This window comes from Vicia villosa, linkage group LG2 (genome assembly GCF_029867415.1).
Source record: "Vicia villosa cultivar HV-30 ecotype Madison, WI linkage group LG2, Vvil1.0, whole genome shotgun sequence".
NCBI lineage: Eukaryota > Viridiplantae > Streptophyta > Magnoliopsida > Fabales > Fabaceae > Vicia > Vicia villosa.
The window spans coordinates 213575087-213591827 of record NC_081181.1 but is presented as its reverse complement, the minus strand read 5'-3'; the positions used below and the strand labels follow the sequence as shown (position 1 = coordinate 213591827).

The following is a 16741-nucleotide window of genomic DNA, read 5'->3' as shown; positions in this document are numbered from 1 at the left end:
CCATATTTAACCATCATTACTAATGTGTCTTGATTTATTTTTTCTATTTTATTTTATTCATAATTTTATTATTTTGTTATTATCATCTATATTATATTTGCAGAAATAAGGTTTGAAAAATCACAAAATATATATTTTTTAATAAAAGTGTTGTCGAAGAAGTTATGCTATTGATGAGGGTGAGATAAAAAAATAAATGGAAGTATCTATTGTCAGAGAAAATAATATAGTTAAAAAAATTATTTAAAATTGATTGCTTCGCACGGATCAACTGACTAGTGTGTGTGTGTGTGTATATATATATATATATATATATATATATATATATATATATATATATATATATATATATATATATATATATATATATATATATATATAAATATGATAAATTTTAATCATAATATTTTAATTGATAATAACACCTATTCCTAATATTTTAAATCTTAAAACATCGTGTTTCAGGACTAATTCCATGACTATACTGGTCAACATATTAGGATTAATATTAAGGACAATTAATTATAGCCTAAAATAGAAGGTAAATGGATCAATAATAGAGTTCAAGCTACCATTTTTTAAAATTTTAATATTAACAAAATCGACTAAAAATATGTCGGTATTACTTCAATCAAATATTTTAGCTAAAATTAGTAAACCCTAAGTGCTAGCTAGCACATGTAATATCAAACAACCGCAAAACCCAGTCAAAGTGACGAGTTTTAAAGATGGGTAAATATTTGTCAACAAAAACAATTAAATTTATTAAACTTGTGAACAATAGGATTAATAATCAATTCAGAGTATCTGAGGATTGAAATTAGTGTTAGTGCGCCACTCAATAAATAATTCCAACTTTGAGATTCCCGAACAATATGCCAACATCGAAGACAGTGCAACCCACATTTGTCTTATCTGTAAACAAAAGAAAAATATGTATTTCAATTTATACTATATAAATAAAAAGATGGAAGTTTCTCACAAATGCTTGATGATCATGCTATAAAATTAGGGCCTATGTGTTATAGTTTCTACATTGGGTATGGTTTTCTAATTTTATTTTCTATGGTTATTTAAACAAACTAAAATAAAAGAAAATTTTGGGATGGGGTTGAATAAATAAGACAAATTAATTTACCTAAATAAAATTTAATATTTATTGTTTTTTTCCAATTATTATTATATTTTATTTTACGATTGCTAATTTCTTTTTCTTTTTTAATTTGTGATTTTATTTATTAAAGGCTAATTATCTCTTATATAACTATATTTAGTAATTTTTAATTTGTGATTTTAACTTTTAATTTGTGTTTAATTCTTTTAAAATTTAAATGATTATAGAGTATGTTGAATAAATATATATATTTTTTATATTAATAGATATAAAAAAAACACTATAGTAAAAAATGAATAAAAAATTCTATGATAAAATTCAATACATAAAAAATAGTATGATAAAATTCAATGCATAAAAAAAATGAGATTATCAAAAGTTAAAATAATTATAATTCAATTATTTTGGTTAATATATAATTACATTTTTTATGTATCATTTTTAATGATAATAATTGCATTTTTAAATAAAAAATTTAGGACTATTTTTAAAATTAGATCGGACCTCCTAGTTGATTGAGTCGGTCTTGTTGCTAACAACATGAGAATCATGGTTTAATTTCCTCCTCGGGCCTAGTAACAACTTTGAGATTCATGAAGAAACGGAAGTGATGAAGGTAGATATCGTCGTTAATATGCCGACACCAAAGACTCCTCCACGGTTCATGTTGTTAACAACAATACGCTGAGAATAATCGTTTGAGTTTCCTCCTCAAGCCTAGTGAACAACTTTGAGATTCATGGAGAAACGATGAACGTAGAAATCACCTTTAATATGCCGACACCAAGACTTAGGCATGGCAACGGGGCGGGTCGGGGACGGTTTTTACCTCCCCAAACCCAAACCCGAATCCCCAATCAATCTCCGTTACCCGCCCCAAACCCAAACGGGGATGGGGAATTAAAATCCAAACCCGTCCTTAACGGGTTCGGGTTGGGTTCGGGTATCACCGCCTCGCCACCATCTATTTCGTAAAATCAATTTTTTAGTAAAAATATTTACTTTTTCAAAAATCAAATTACATTATAAATAACAAAATAAAACAATCTCAAAAAAATTCATACATATATTTCAAATATTTAAAATAATAAATACAAATCAAATTATTAAAACATTAGCCACATATTTAATAATATAAATTATGAAATTTAAATAATAATGTACATATTGAAATAAACGGGACGGGTTCGGGGATGGGTTCGGGGTGGGTACTAGTGTCCCCATTACCCGACCCATCCCCATATTTTCTAATCGGAGAAAACCCAAACCCGAACCCAAACTCAGTCAAAGCGGGTTTTCCCCGTCAACTTCGGGGCGGGTTCGGGTGGGTACCCGTGGGTCTGGGTTTTATTGCCATGTCTACGCAAGACTCCTCCGCGGTTGTTGTTGTTATCAACAATACGCTAAGAATCAATTGTTCCAGTTTCCTCTTCAAGCCTAGTGAACAATACTGAAAGTACCTTTGAGATCGATGCCGCCGGTGCCGCCAGGGGACAATTGTCCCCATGTGAGGGAGTAGAAGAGGAAAACATTTTGTTGGAGATTGAGAGTTTTATGGTTAGCGTAAAGCGAAAGCAAATGATACTTGTGACATAGAGTGACGAAAGCATACAATATAGTATTTATATGTCTCAAACTATAACTGCAATCGAGTAAAAAACTTTCATTTAATCTTACAAACAGCTAGGAAAATATAAAAAATATTATAATTAGCTAATTAAAAGAATAATATGATAAAAATATAATTAGTTGATTAAAATATATTTTGAAATTATTTAAATAATTATTTTCTAACAAAGAGTCACTTAAAAGTCATATATAATTAGTTAAAACTAGTAAAATATTTGTGTCTAACTGCAATATGATTGCACGTGCATTAACATTGTACATCCTGAAATCTCTCCTTGAACATTAAACTTGAACTATTGTATTGTTTTTTACTGGGCATTATTTTCTGTGACGCCGAAGAATGAAAGTTCAATTGAACTTTGAAAGTTATGCTCCCTGATATATGCATTAGGGAACTCTACCTTGTGCTGAAATTTCATTTTTAGGTTGTTAAGTTATGTATTTGCATTTCAGCCACCATATGCTTGACAAAATGCTACAATGAATTGTTATTGTTGGTTCTGTGCAACTAATAATCTAATAGAATTTTGGAAGTCACATGCACCCCCTACAAGATTCATTTAACATAATTAACTCATGCATGTAAAAGTGCTAAAAACTAATACACAATCAAAATATATACAGTGTGTCATTTATAGTGAAAGTTGAATGAATGTGACTCGTTCACAAAGTTTAACAAAACAACAACCAACTTAATGAATTTTATGATATTTTAGTATTGATTGACATAATAACTTAATGTCATGTTGGTTGAATCCAGGAGTAGTTAGAACTTGGAGACACATGATACTACATTTCCCAAAAGTGAAAAATCATTTGACATTAGTAAGCTTTAATGTCATATGCATACAATACACTAACTATAATTATATGAATTAAAATATGTCTGACTAATATATTGTACCAATGTATGGTCCATTCTTATTAATGACAGTTACAAAACACCATTAACCAAAAGTTTGTGATATTTAAAGTTTCAATCACAAGCTATCAATTGCTAAGACTTTATATCAACTTATTAAATTTAGGTTATGTTACATTACAACACATATCATATGTTGGCTAGTTAAGAATATCCCAATCATAGTGCATCAAAACACTAGTGTTTTTTTGTTTTTTAGGTTGTGTTTTGCAATTTGTACACATATACGAGTGTATTTTAGCGCAAAGCTTTCTGCACACTGTATGCAATAACAATAGTTCATGATGATATTCATTATCATTTCCTAATAATTTCCCAACAGTGTCATTCATACATATATATATATATATATATATATATATATATATATATATATATATATATATATATATATATATATATATATATATATATATACACGCTTAAATAATCGAATTAATATTCCTTATTTCAATATCAAAATTATAGGATAACTCAAGAATTGATATGTATTTTCCACTCTACCTAGCCATTTGAAGCTATAAACATGCACATGATAGAGAAATTTTAACAAATAGCTAGTGGACATAAGTTAGGAATATATTATTGGTTCATTTAAATTTCTCATATTTCGCAAATGAAATAGGGGGGATTTTTAAATTTTGAAATGTTTATCGCTCTGCAATTTGCGAGGGGCTTAATGTCACAAAATGTGATTGTAGCATACACGTGGGGTAACCCCTCACAATATAAGTCCTAATGGCAGACTTTAAAGATTCTATGAAAAGTGAAAAGCATGTTGTGATGGGCTGCCCCAAGCAAAATTTGTCTCATCTAACCGTTTCGTCTGCAGTGCGCCATCTGCTTTTGAAAAGTTAATTACAACGTGAGGGAGCCTCTATCCGATTGTTATATTTAACGCATCCTTTCATTTTTCACAAATCTATTTATTTCTCTTCAAAATTCTTCAACATTTCTTTCTCATTTATCTCTTTAAGTCTTCAAAACTTTTCTCTAAAAATTCCAACCTTCATATTTTATACAGTTCAAGATATCATCTCTTGAAGGCAAATTTTTTTTTGTCTTTGTAAATTTATATATTTTAGTTTATATAAGATATTTATTAATAATATTTCATTTTCATTTTTTGAATTTAGGTACATTTTTATCATCTATAGCAACTAAGGAGTTCAAGTGTTCATCCATGGTACATTTTTTTCTCTATTTTTTTTTTTAATTTTACTTATTTTTTTACTGGGTGTTGTTTAATACTAAAGTTGAATTTGCATAATTAATTTTTGTTTAAATTTTTTACGGATATGTTATGAATTTATAATGATTAGTATGTTATGTATTTACTAATATGTTATATGATATATTATAAAAACAATATTATTTTTTTAAAAATATTATTATTGAAACAATTTTAAAGTAGTAGTATATAAGAATATTTTATAAAATTGTATTATTTTTTAATATGCATTTTTTTAAAAGAAGGTAAATCATTTTGCTGTAACGCCCCATATTTTCTAATTTTAATTTAATCAGAAATTAAATTATTATTTAAAGTTATTTAGTATTTTCGTTGAACTAATTGGAGGAATTATGGAATATTGGTCTTTGTGCCAAGTGTGGTATTTAGTAATGAGGAGGTGTTAAGTTGTTGAGAAAATTACTAAATTATGTTATGTTTTCATAAAACAAGGAAATAAGAAGAAATTGAGAAATAGAGGAGGAAAACCTAAGAGAGGGAAAAGAAGAACTCATGGACAAAACCCATTTTCGTATTCATGGTGCAACCCTCACAAAATGAGTCATAACTTTCTGCTCGTAGCTCCAATCAGGTAATTCTTGAAGATTTGGATTCTACACAAAATTCCCTTCGATTTGATATATTAATTCGTGTCAGGGAAGTTCTTGATGAGGGAGATAAGCGAGTTTGAAGATTGGAGATTCTTGCTGAATTTGAAGAAAGAGGGCTTACGGGTTTGATGGAGAAGGAGAAAAGTCCAGATTCTTGGCTAAGGTAAGGGGGGACTCTTCTAGTTAATTTCTATTATACGATTATAGGTAATAAAATAGATTAAGATATGATTCAGTTCGATTGAGTATATTGGGATTGAGATTGTTAGGTTTAGGAATGTTATAGTTTAGATTAATTGATGAAACTGTATGAATTGTTGATTGATAATGAGTTTTATTGATGTATGATGATGTAATTGATTATCGTATGTCTGTAAATGGTGTTTGGAATCGATTTTGGGTGAAAGGAGTGTGAAATCGCAGGTCTGTCACAGAGTAGAAAATCTGCAAAATCGCATGTCCGCTAAGCGGATGCTGTTCGTTTTAAAAAAAAATAAAATGGCTCGCTAAGCGGAGCTAGTCTGCTAAGCGGAGGTCCCAAGCGTAGTTCGCTTCTGCCATAGGCTGCTGGTGGGTCGCTGAGCGGATCCTGCTGTGCAGAAGTTTCCTGAACTTTGAAAAATCATAACTTTTGATTCGTATATCCGTTCTTAGTGCCGTTTTGGGCGTTGTAAAGCAAATTAAATATTTTATATGATGGATTGGTGGGATGGTCAGTGGCTCGACTTAATTTTAAAAATTGATTTAATTGCTTTGTGAAATAAAATATTGTACATATGTGTGATTGTGTGAATATGGCAATGTTTCGGTGCGATGATAGGTGAATTATGGTTATTGTTATGGTTATCATGATGAATGTGTAAATAATTGAATGATTGTGTAAACATGTACATACTTTTTTGGTGATGAAAATTGTGAGTTATGGTGAGACGATGCGGTGCATCGGACTAGTGATGTTTTTAAGTATGTTATACGTGTGCATTCATTCATATGCATTTGGTGATGGATCCCGGTGATGTTTGGATCAATGGTGGACATAATTCCCATTGTATGGAATTTGTGTCGGTAGGGCCGTATCTCGATGAGGTTTAGATCGGTCAGGTGGATTAATTCCACGGTTTATTGGTACCACATGCATAGTGTCAGTTGGTCATATGCATCCTTGTTATAACATGATTGGATTGATTTCAGTATTATGTTTGGTGTTGAAAATTTTATGATTGATAATTGAGAATCTGAATATATGACGAATTGGATGAATGATATATTATGATGTTTTGTTGCTTATGAATGCATAACATTGATTAATTATGAATGAGACTCACCCTTACTTGTTGACATTTTTCAGATTGAGGAGTAGCGGCATTAGTGCTCAGTGAGGATGACTTGTAGAGTTTATCCGTTATTTTGGATCGTGTCGGTCATGCTATGTTCTTGTAACACTAGGAACGCTAGACTTAGAGTTTAATTTTGTTATACTCTATTTGGTTGTTTGGATTATGTTCCGTTGGAACCGTTTTGAAATATGTTTTATTATTCTGCTGTGATAATCATAATAATGTTATTTTGGTGAATGTTCCTATTAAGGCATGACTTTAAACTATAGTTGGTTTATTTGTTTTAAATAATTGTGGCACCCTTGTGTTTATGTTTTTACTCTGATTATTTTATTAATTGCCGCAGGGTTTAGAAGGGTGTTACACTTATCCCCTCGAAAATTTCAAAATGCATGTCATTTAGTCAGGGGCTTAACCCCAAACTAATTATTGACATAATTGTGCACCTCTCTACGCTACTAGTCTACGCCTACATATGTGTGTCGGGACCAAAAAATTAGGATTTGCATTTTACGAGGGGGGATGCTCCAAGATAACTAGTGAGGTGAAAGGCCCCTCACAAATCATTTGCGACGATCTATTTAGATAGGGGTCTAACCTGTCACAAATTTATGTTTTTTGAGGAGTTTTTTGCATTTGTGAGGGGCTTAACCCCTAGCTAAATAGGTTTTTTCTTGTAGTGATAGTGGAGAAAATTTCGAGTCGCATTACAAATTGGAAATCTAGATATCTATCCTTTGCTGGAAGAATTACTTTGGCTAAGAGTGTGTTAGAAGTTGTTCCAGTGTATCCCATGACGACAAGTCTTCTTCCTATATCTTGTATTAATGGGATTAAGAAGTTACAAAGAGAACTTATATGGGGAGATACTGACAATAAAAATAAGATTTATGCAGTCAAGTGGGAGGTGGTTACTATACCAAAGTAGTATGGGGGCTTAGGTTGAGAGATATGGAGACCGTGAACCAAACTTGTATTATGAAACTTGGATGGAATATTATTACCAATTCAGGAGATCTATGGTGTAATGTTCTGCATGGTAAATATAAATATATTAATGTGTAGGACATTTCTAAACATAAGAGTACAAATTCTAGTACTTGGAAACTATCATTAAAACTATGCTCCAGCTGGTGGAAACTTGTATGCCGTCCATTGGGGATGGAAAAAAGGTGGATTCTTGGAAGGACAATTGGTTAGGGCAAGGATTATGCATACATGATTGTGATGTTCAGATTCCTGATAATCTTATTAGAGCTAAAGTGAGAGATCTAGTAGATGAAGGTAGTGGGTGGAAATGGCAGATCATTGAAAGTTGGATGCCTCAACATCTTATAGATAGAATGTGTTCTACTTTTCCCCCGATGGATGGCCAGGGAGAAGATGAGTTAGTGTTAGCTAACATGGAGAATGGGATATTTTCAATAGGAAAAATGTATTCCAAGATGCATGGTGATGAAAAGTTGAAGGAGTAAGGCTGGCAATATGTTTGGAAGTTACTTGTTCTTGATAGAGTTAAAGGTTTCGTCTGGTTTTTAAAACATGATAGATTCTTACCTAATCATAATAAGAGCGTGCAGGGTATAGGAGTTGCTTGCTGCAATACTTGTGGGCATGTTTATGAAACCTCTTTGCATGCTTTGAAAGATTGTCCTAAAGTCAAAAGTAAGTGGAAAAAAGTGATTCCTTAAAGGTTGTATCAATAATTCTTTCAAATGGATCTGCGGGAGTGAATTTATTTAATCATTATTGACAAATATACTGGTGAGTTAAATTAGAATAGTTTATGGGCTATAGGATGTCATAGTTTGTGGAGCTGGCAGAACAAAGAGGAACACTTAGAAAATGTTTCTAGACCTATTGATATGGGAACTTACATTACAGTGAGACATTATGAATATGCAGATGCTATGGAAGTTACCAAAAATGTTATAGATAAGAATCCAATTATATAGAGGGTTGGATGAGTTCCTCCAAAGTAGAATGCGGTGAAGCTTAATAATGATGGAGTTTGTAATGAAGATTATGATGTTGGTGTGGAGGAATTGTGCGTGATGCATGGTAGATGGCTTTGTGGCTTCTTCAAGAAGGTTGGTCGCTGCACTGCTTTCGTGGCTGAGTTGTGGGGAGTTTTCGAAGGGCTCAAGGATACTGCTTTGCATGGATTTATGAAGGTGGGATTTAACATTGACTCCATGAATGTGGTTGAAATTATGGAACCTAGAAAACATGTCAATGCTAATGTCCCAACATCAAAACATGGTGTCCAAACATTTGTTACTACATCTGTTGACAGACAGAATATAACAAACCACACTAGACTGTAGATATGCAGATTTAAAATACAAAATGATGAACATCACAGAGACAAGTTCAGACAGATGTCTCAACACAAAACCATAATGTCAGGACAAATGTCTTGACATCATTTGCTGACAGAAGACAAAACCATAATGGTAAACAACATAATCAATTGTTAACCCAATTCAATGTAACATCATGAAATATGGAGGCTACCAAGCCAGGAAGGAAATCTACTATAATAATATTAGTTCAAAGCCTAAACAGTCCCAGTTTACAACTTCTCTCATAATCACTACCTCATGCAACTTCTACCTATAAATTACCATCTAGATATTAGAAATAACCATCTCACTTCCAATCACTACAGTGATAAACTCAGCCACAAACCTTATGATTGGAGTCAAAAGAACCCAATAAAAATATTACACTTTCAAATTCACAATACTTAGTTTTGCTTAAAAGCTTCAACCAAGAACAATACTTAACTCTATACTTAAAAGCTTTAAGAGTGAGGATAACAACTTGACAAACAGTCAAGTAATAATTAGTCTACCACAGTGTATCAAAAGATACGTGGGTGACTTAAATCACAAGATACTCTTAAAACCTAAGACTTCTAACCTTCCCCTAATTTTACAATTGTGTGTGAGATGATTACATTAGGTTTAAGGTTCTCTTTAAATAATCTACAGCAGTCCATGGACTTCGAAACCTTTACCCAAATATTACTTGATCCACAAGATGAGAGCTGTAACAAATTTGTAGAGAATTCTCTTTGAATCTTGGAACAAATCTTAAAGTTTCCTAAATTGTCTCAATCATCCCATTTTAGAAACTTTTATTATGTTGGAGATTTGATTCACTTGTTGGAGGTTGAATATGTGCGATCTGCTAAGCGTTGGTGTTGAAGATGCAAGTCGTTGTTGTGTCGTGTTTATGCTATTGGTTTAAGGCGTGGATGCGTCTGAAGTTCTGATGCGTGAAATCGTTGATGGAGTTCGGACGTGCGGATTCGTCGGTGTTGATTTCGTGAATCACTATGAATCGTTGCAGGAAATTGAAGTTGTAGGTTGATGACATACGGATTGGCTTTGAACTGCACGTGGTGGATTTATGGTGAAGGTTGTGTTGAGCTGGCATAAGTATGTGAACATTTAGAGGCTATTTGGTCCATTGATTGTTGAATTGAAGGGTGGAGATTAAATTCAGAAAAAAAACTATTATAAAATGTAATTGAAAAGTGAATGTTAATTGGTATTCGCTGAGAGGACAAAAACGTGGATGCATTTGTTTGAGTGGGGACCCCAATAAATTTCCCAGGGCTTGTGAATAATTTGGGTTAATTAGATCAAAGAAAAATGAAATGGGCCTTTTCAAATGAATTTGCATTGGACCAAATAATCTTGCACCACACCTAAATAAAAATATAAAAGAGCAATATCAAAATAAAAAGAAAATTTTACTTAATAATTTTAATTTAAAATTCAACTTAAATATTGAATTAAAATTAGGGTTAAATATACAACACCCCCTGTAATATTAGCAAGATTTGATTTTAATTCTTGATAAAGTTTTTTTGTAACCCCCTTGCAATTTCTAAATTCCTTCAAGTACCCCCTGACTGCCACATTGCAACAAAAATTCTCTATAATTGCCCATGTGGCATTCAACGTGGTATTTTCTTTTAATTTTTAATTACTTTTTAAATATACGTGGAATAAATTTTTGTTAACTGATAATAATTTTTTTTAACTGCAATTTCTAAATTCCTTCAAGAGCAATAATAATTTATTTTTTTATAATTTTGTTACTGCTTTTATTATGATGGGGTAAATATAAATTCGCTAACATTATACATGGGTGTTGTATAAGTTTACCCCCTCATAATAAAAACATTAATAAAACTATAAAAACATATTTTTAAAAATAAAAATTTTCTCGTGGATTTAAAAAATAATTAAAAGAAAATACCATGTGGACTGCCACGTAGGCAGCTAGAGAGAATATTTGTTGCAATGTGACAGTCAGGGGGTACTTAAAGGAATCTGGATATTGCAAGGGGGATTACAAAAAAAACTTTACCAGAGGCTAAAATCAAATCTTGCTAAAATTACAGGTGGTGTTGTATATTTAACCCTTAAAATTAAAACTATAAATCTAAAAGATTAACAATGAAAATATTATTAATCGAAAAATCAAGCAAAATGTGCATAGATGAATATGAATTCATTTTATAATTATTTTAAGAATGAATGCTAATGCAAATGGTGCTATATAAATATATTTTTTAAATTTTTGAATAAAAGATAAAGTGATGGATGCATCAGATATATAAATTTGTATTGACTTTTCTATGCATCAGATAAAAAACATGAGAGAAAAAATGGGGTATTACACAAAGCAAGTTCGACGCCAGTGCAGTCGATTGCCTAAAGTGGACCTATTTTGTCTTATGTAGGGACGCAAGGTCCACCAGTGACCCCCACCAGTGGGGAACGCTTCAAATAGGCCTTATATGCCTTCTAGCTTCTCTATACCTTTAGGTGATCGTGAACAACCTTATGACATGCCAACTTCATTAAAGGCAAGTTTGCACAACACCACATCAACATTTTCAGAATCGATAATGAACATAACTTCGCCATTACAAGGTTTTGGGTCTGCAGTTAACAACATGGGTCGAATTAGCCAACCCTTAGGGATGGGATTTTCTATCCAAATGTCTAATTTGACCAATAATTCTGCAACAATAATAAGGCAGCAAATGGACGAAAGTAACCACGAAATAGCCCAGATGCTTGGCCAAACAATGGGTACGATATTTAACCTTTTTATCCAAAACACTACTCAAGCAAACCAACAAATGGCAGTGCAAATAACGCGCATTATCAATTTCTGAACCCATATTCACGGTTCACACCAATTCGGAATGATGTGTCCACATAATAACGAACTAGAAGAAGGAGTCAAGAGAAATAAACGTCTTCTCCATGATTTGAGGAGTAACAAATCCTTTCCACCCCACATTTCTAGTAAGAGGGTTGAGATAACTTCTCTCTGGCCCAGGCTCAAAGAGCCACTATAAATACCTCATCTTTAGAGTTGAGAAATAACCTAACTACAACACACATACAAAGCTTCTCACCTCATGTGAACTAGCTCTCAACAACCTTAAAGTCTCTGACAGTCCTTAATCACTAGGGATTGATACGCATTTGTACTTTTAACAAGTACACATCTCAAAGTGCTCAACACTCTTATTGTTCACGACACTTCATACATCAAGAACGCAGACAACAAGCTTCCATGTTTCCTTTGAATCATTGATATCTTTGACGTAAACAAATCCTTAATACATTTTCCTGACAAACCCAAAAAAAATATCGAAATTATATTCTTGCAGCAAAAAAAAAAACTTAAGAAGTTGAACATATACAAATTTGAGAAAGAAGAATTTCATTTTGAATCGAATGAGAAAAAATAATAAAATCATATGACAAATTTTGTGTTTCCCGTTAAAACTAGATAAAAAAGCATATAGATAAAAAATGCATATATCTTTTGAGTTACAAACAATGGAAGAAGTTTTGGCCAAAGGAATGGATGGTTGATTTTGGAAATTCTATGACTTTTGAGTTGCAAATAATGGAAGAAGTTTGTAACAAGGGAATGGAGGATTGATTTCGGAATGGAAGAAGCTCTATGCACCACACACTTATATTTAGGGTTTAGGGACATAGAAAACTTGAATTAATTTCATTACCATTAAAATCGTTAGTTATGTTCTGAAACCAAGAAAGAGAGGTTTCTACGCGCGCATTGTATTGAAAATTTAAAGTTGGTTAACGATTTTATTTATTAATCTTCATAATTTAATAGTTTATAGCATAATATATTTTTAAAATAAATAAAAGTAAATCGAACCAAATATCGAAAAGGGTATTTGGTCTAGTGGTATGATTCTCGCTTAGGGTGCAAGAGGTCTCGAGTTCAATTCTCAGAATGCCCCTTCTTCACTTTATTTTGCGTCAAATCTCAATTTATCCTCATTTTCATCATCCCAACAAAACTATATGATAATTTTTAATTCTTAAGTAGACCTTCATCATCCCAATTCCAACAAAATACCAAAAGGAAAAGACAAATTACAGTACCAAATTAAGATAGACAAATTAAATTACCCATAAATATGGACAATACACATCCTTGGATAATAGGTAAACTATATGATAAAATAATAAGTTCATTTTCATTAATTAAGCTTGACATAAGTTCATTTAGTCGTCATAGGTCTAATTTGTATATTACTTTTTTTAAAGAGAACAAAACACATCCTAGGATAATTTGATTCTCCTTTTTTACCAACATTAACAACAGCGACTACAATCCACTTTCTTGTCTTAATCTCAAATTCACCATTCACTACTACTATTATATTAATACATAGATTCATTTCCATAACCTCAACCAATCATTCATTTTTCATTTACATTATACCTCTAAGAAAGAAAGTATACATATAATCTATTATTATACATTGCTTGCAACTCATAAATTAATTAAGAAGCAGTTTAGTTAAGCATGGCAGGAGGAGGAGGAAGAAGCTTAACTGAAACACCTACTTGGGCTGTTGCAGTTGTTTGCTTTGTTATACTTTTAATATCTATCGCCATTGAACACACCTTCCACTTCATCGGAAATGTATACATACATATCCACGCATATATCTACACATTTAAAATCTTACTTTAAATATAATTTAATTTATATATACTATCCGTGTATTAACGCTAATTTTTACTTATGCAGTGGTTGAAGAAGAAACACAAAAGCGCTCTACACGAGTCACTAGAAAAAATCAAATCAGGTGCGAATTTAAATTTTTTATACATTTATTTTAGAAAATTGATTAAATTTTCATATTATATAGTATCGAACATTTTTTGTGTTTGATAATTGCAGAGTTAATGATATTGGGATTCATATCATTGTTACTAACGGTAGGAGAAGGTTTAATATCGAAGATATGTATATCCGAAAAGGTTGCAGCCACATGGCATCCTTGTAGTAACAATGAAGCTAAAGAGGAAGATTTTGATGATGAATCCCGGAGATTACTAGCGGATCAACGGCGTATATTGGCCGGTGAAGGAATTGATAAATGTGCAGAAAATGGAAAAGTAGCATTTGTGTCTGCAGGCGGAATTCATCAACTACATATATTTATCTTTGTTTTGGCGGTTTTTCATGTTCTTTATTGCATACTTACTCTGGCTCTAGGTAGAGCAAAGGTAAGAATTAAGGACACATTAATTATATACTATAGTTTTTTTTTTATGACTTTGGTTACATAATTTGATTAATTATAATACAATAGATGAGAAGATGGAAAAGATGGGAAGAGGAAACAAAGACACTTGAGTACCAATTTACACATGGTTAGTTAGTTTTTAAACTATAGTATATAGTTTTATTCTAGAAGTAATGTATTAAAACTATAGCATATAGTACTAATTAATTAATAGCATATGTTAATTGGTGCATTTTTTGTGAATGATAGATCCTGAGAGGTTTAGATTTGCTAATGAGACTTCATTTGGAAGAAGACACTTGAGTTTTTGGACTAAAAATCCTATACTCATTTGGATTGTAAGTCAAATTCAAACTTATTTTTTAAGCTTTTTCATCATCTTATTGCATTTAGATTTTCTTTGGTTAACATGAATGCATTTTGTAGGTATGTTTCTTTAGGCAATTTGTAAGATCAGTTCCTGAAGTGGATTACTTAACCTTAAGGCATGGATTTATGATGGTACCAATTTTCTCCTTCTACAATTTCTTTACTTGTTTGTTATGAAATTTGTTTTATGAAATTCAGCATTATGTTATATGATAATTTTAGGCACATTTGGCACCTTCAAGTCACCAGACATTTGACTTTAGACAATACATTAAAAGATGTTTGGAAGAAGACTTCAAAGTTGTTGTAGAAATCAGGTTAGTTTTCTTTTAGCCTTTTTTTTTCTTGTATGATTTTTCATTTAGAAGTTTGATAAATTATTATATGAAGTATAATTAATTACTCTCTTTTAATTTTTCAGTCCTCCACTATGGTTCATTGCAGTGTTCTTCCTCTTATTCCATACTCATGGTAAACAAATAGCACATCTTATAATAACTCATAATTAAGATTAAGTTATTTCATTAATTATTAGGGTTAATAATAGTTTATCCCCTGTAATATGAGCGTGTTTCGTTTTTTCCCCCCACCGTTGCTAAAGGCAGGTTTTGGCAACGTTTTTTTTGAAAAAACCGTTGTCAAAAGGTAGGGAGGGGGGGAAGCAAAATTCGCTAATATTACAGGGGGTTGAATTACTATTATCATGTTTATATTCTTACAATTTCATGCCTCATTTTATGTATGAACAGGATGGAACTCTTATCTATGGCTACCATTTGTTCCTTTAATTGTAAGTACATGCAATACAATAACTTATATAATTAAACAATAATATAATTATGACATCAATTAAATTATGTCCTAATTAAATTGCAGATTGTTCTTTTGGTTGGAACAAAGTTGCAAGTGATCATAACTCAAATGGGTCTAAGAATCTCAAAACAAGGAATGGTGGTAAAGGGTGAGCCAGTGGTGCAACCTGGGGATGATCTCTTTTGGTTTAACAAACCTAGACTTATTCTTTACCTTATTAATTTTGTACTCTTTCAGGTATGTTATATTTCTGTTTAATCTAATCACATCAATTTAATCAAAAAAGTTAGTGACTAATCCAAGTATCTTATGATTTTTTTTGGTTTCATATTTATTGAAACAGAATGCCTTTCAACTTGCTTTCTTTTCATGGACTGCTGTAAGTGATCATCCATATGAAAATTCATATAACATTATAGTATTTGATTTTTATGATAGATTTATAAGGTATAACGATTACGAAATGAAACCTAAATTTTGAACTTGTTTTGTATTATTGTTTCAGTTTCAATTTGGATTAAAATCATGTTACAATTCTCGTTCAGAGGATGTGGTGATTAGAATCTCCATGGGGTAAGTCTCATACTCATTTTAATTGTCTCGGATTTGAACTCGCGCTTATATAATTTAATGTCTCTACATTGCTATTAACTGAGTTAACATTTTGACAGGATCATCGTTCAAATTCTTTGTAGCTATGTAACTCTTCCTCTCTATGCTCTTGTCACACAGGTAATTAATTTCATGTGATAAGATAATAACTTCTTTAACAAGTTATGTTATAGTATAAGCTAACTCCTTTTCATTTTCAACAATTAAAAAAATTAAATTTTTTTCTTTTTTTAATTTAGATGGGTTCAACTATGAAGCCAACTATATTCAATGAAAGAGTGGCCACAGCACTAAAGCATTGGCACCACAGTGCAAAGAAGCACATAAAGCAGAACCGTGGGTCAGGCTTTCAAAGCCCAATGACAAGCAGGCCCATAACTCCGGCCCATTCGATGTCCCCAGCCCACATTCTTCGCCATTGCCGCAGCGAAATTGACTTATCTCCAACAAGACTTGACTTTGAGACGTATCCTCCATATGAGTCTTAT

At 31.7% G+C, this 16741-nt stretch overlaps 1 protein-coding gene across 1 annotated transcript; it reads left to right on the top strand.

Annotated features, from left to right (window-relative positions):
* The first annotated feature begins 13729 nt into the window (after nucleotides 1-13729).
* On the top strand, nucleotides 13730-16218 carry LOC131648191 (MLO-like protein 6). The gene is made up of 12 exons (XM_058917971.1): nucleotides 13730-13849; nucleotides 13958-14015; nucleotides 14111-14439; nucleotides 14526-14586; nucleotides 14709-14797; nucleotides 14886-14960; nucleotides 15051-15145; nucleotides 15250-15299; nucleotides 15578-15618; nucleotides 15705-15878; nucleotides 15985-16020; nucleotides 16147-16218. The coding sequence occupies exons 1-12, from the start codon at nucleotides 13730-13732 to the stop codon at nucleotides 16216-16218; spliced, it is 1200 nt and encodes a 399-aa protein (XP_058773954.1).
* Nucleotides 16219-16741: the final 523 nt, after the last annotated feature.

Coding starts and splice junctions, on each gene's coding strand:
- LOC131648191 (XM_058917971.1), top strand. CDS start 13,730: ATGGCAGGAGGAGGAGGAAGAAGCTTAACTGAAACACCTACTTGGGCT. Junction 13,850..13,957: donor CCTTCCACTTCATCGGAAAT/GTATACATACAT, acceptor TTACTTATGCAG/TGGTTGAAGAAGAAACACAA. Junction 14,961..15,050: donor TAAGGCATGGATTTATGATG/GTACCAATTTTC, acceptor TGATAATTTTAG/GCACATTTGGCACCTTCAAG.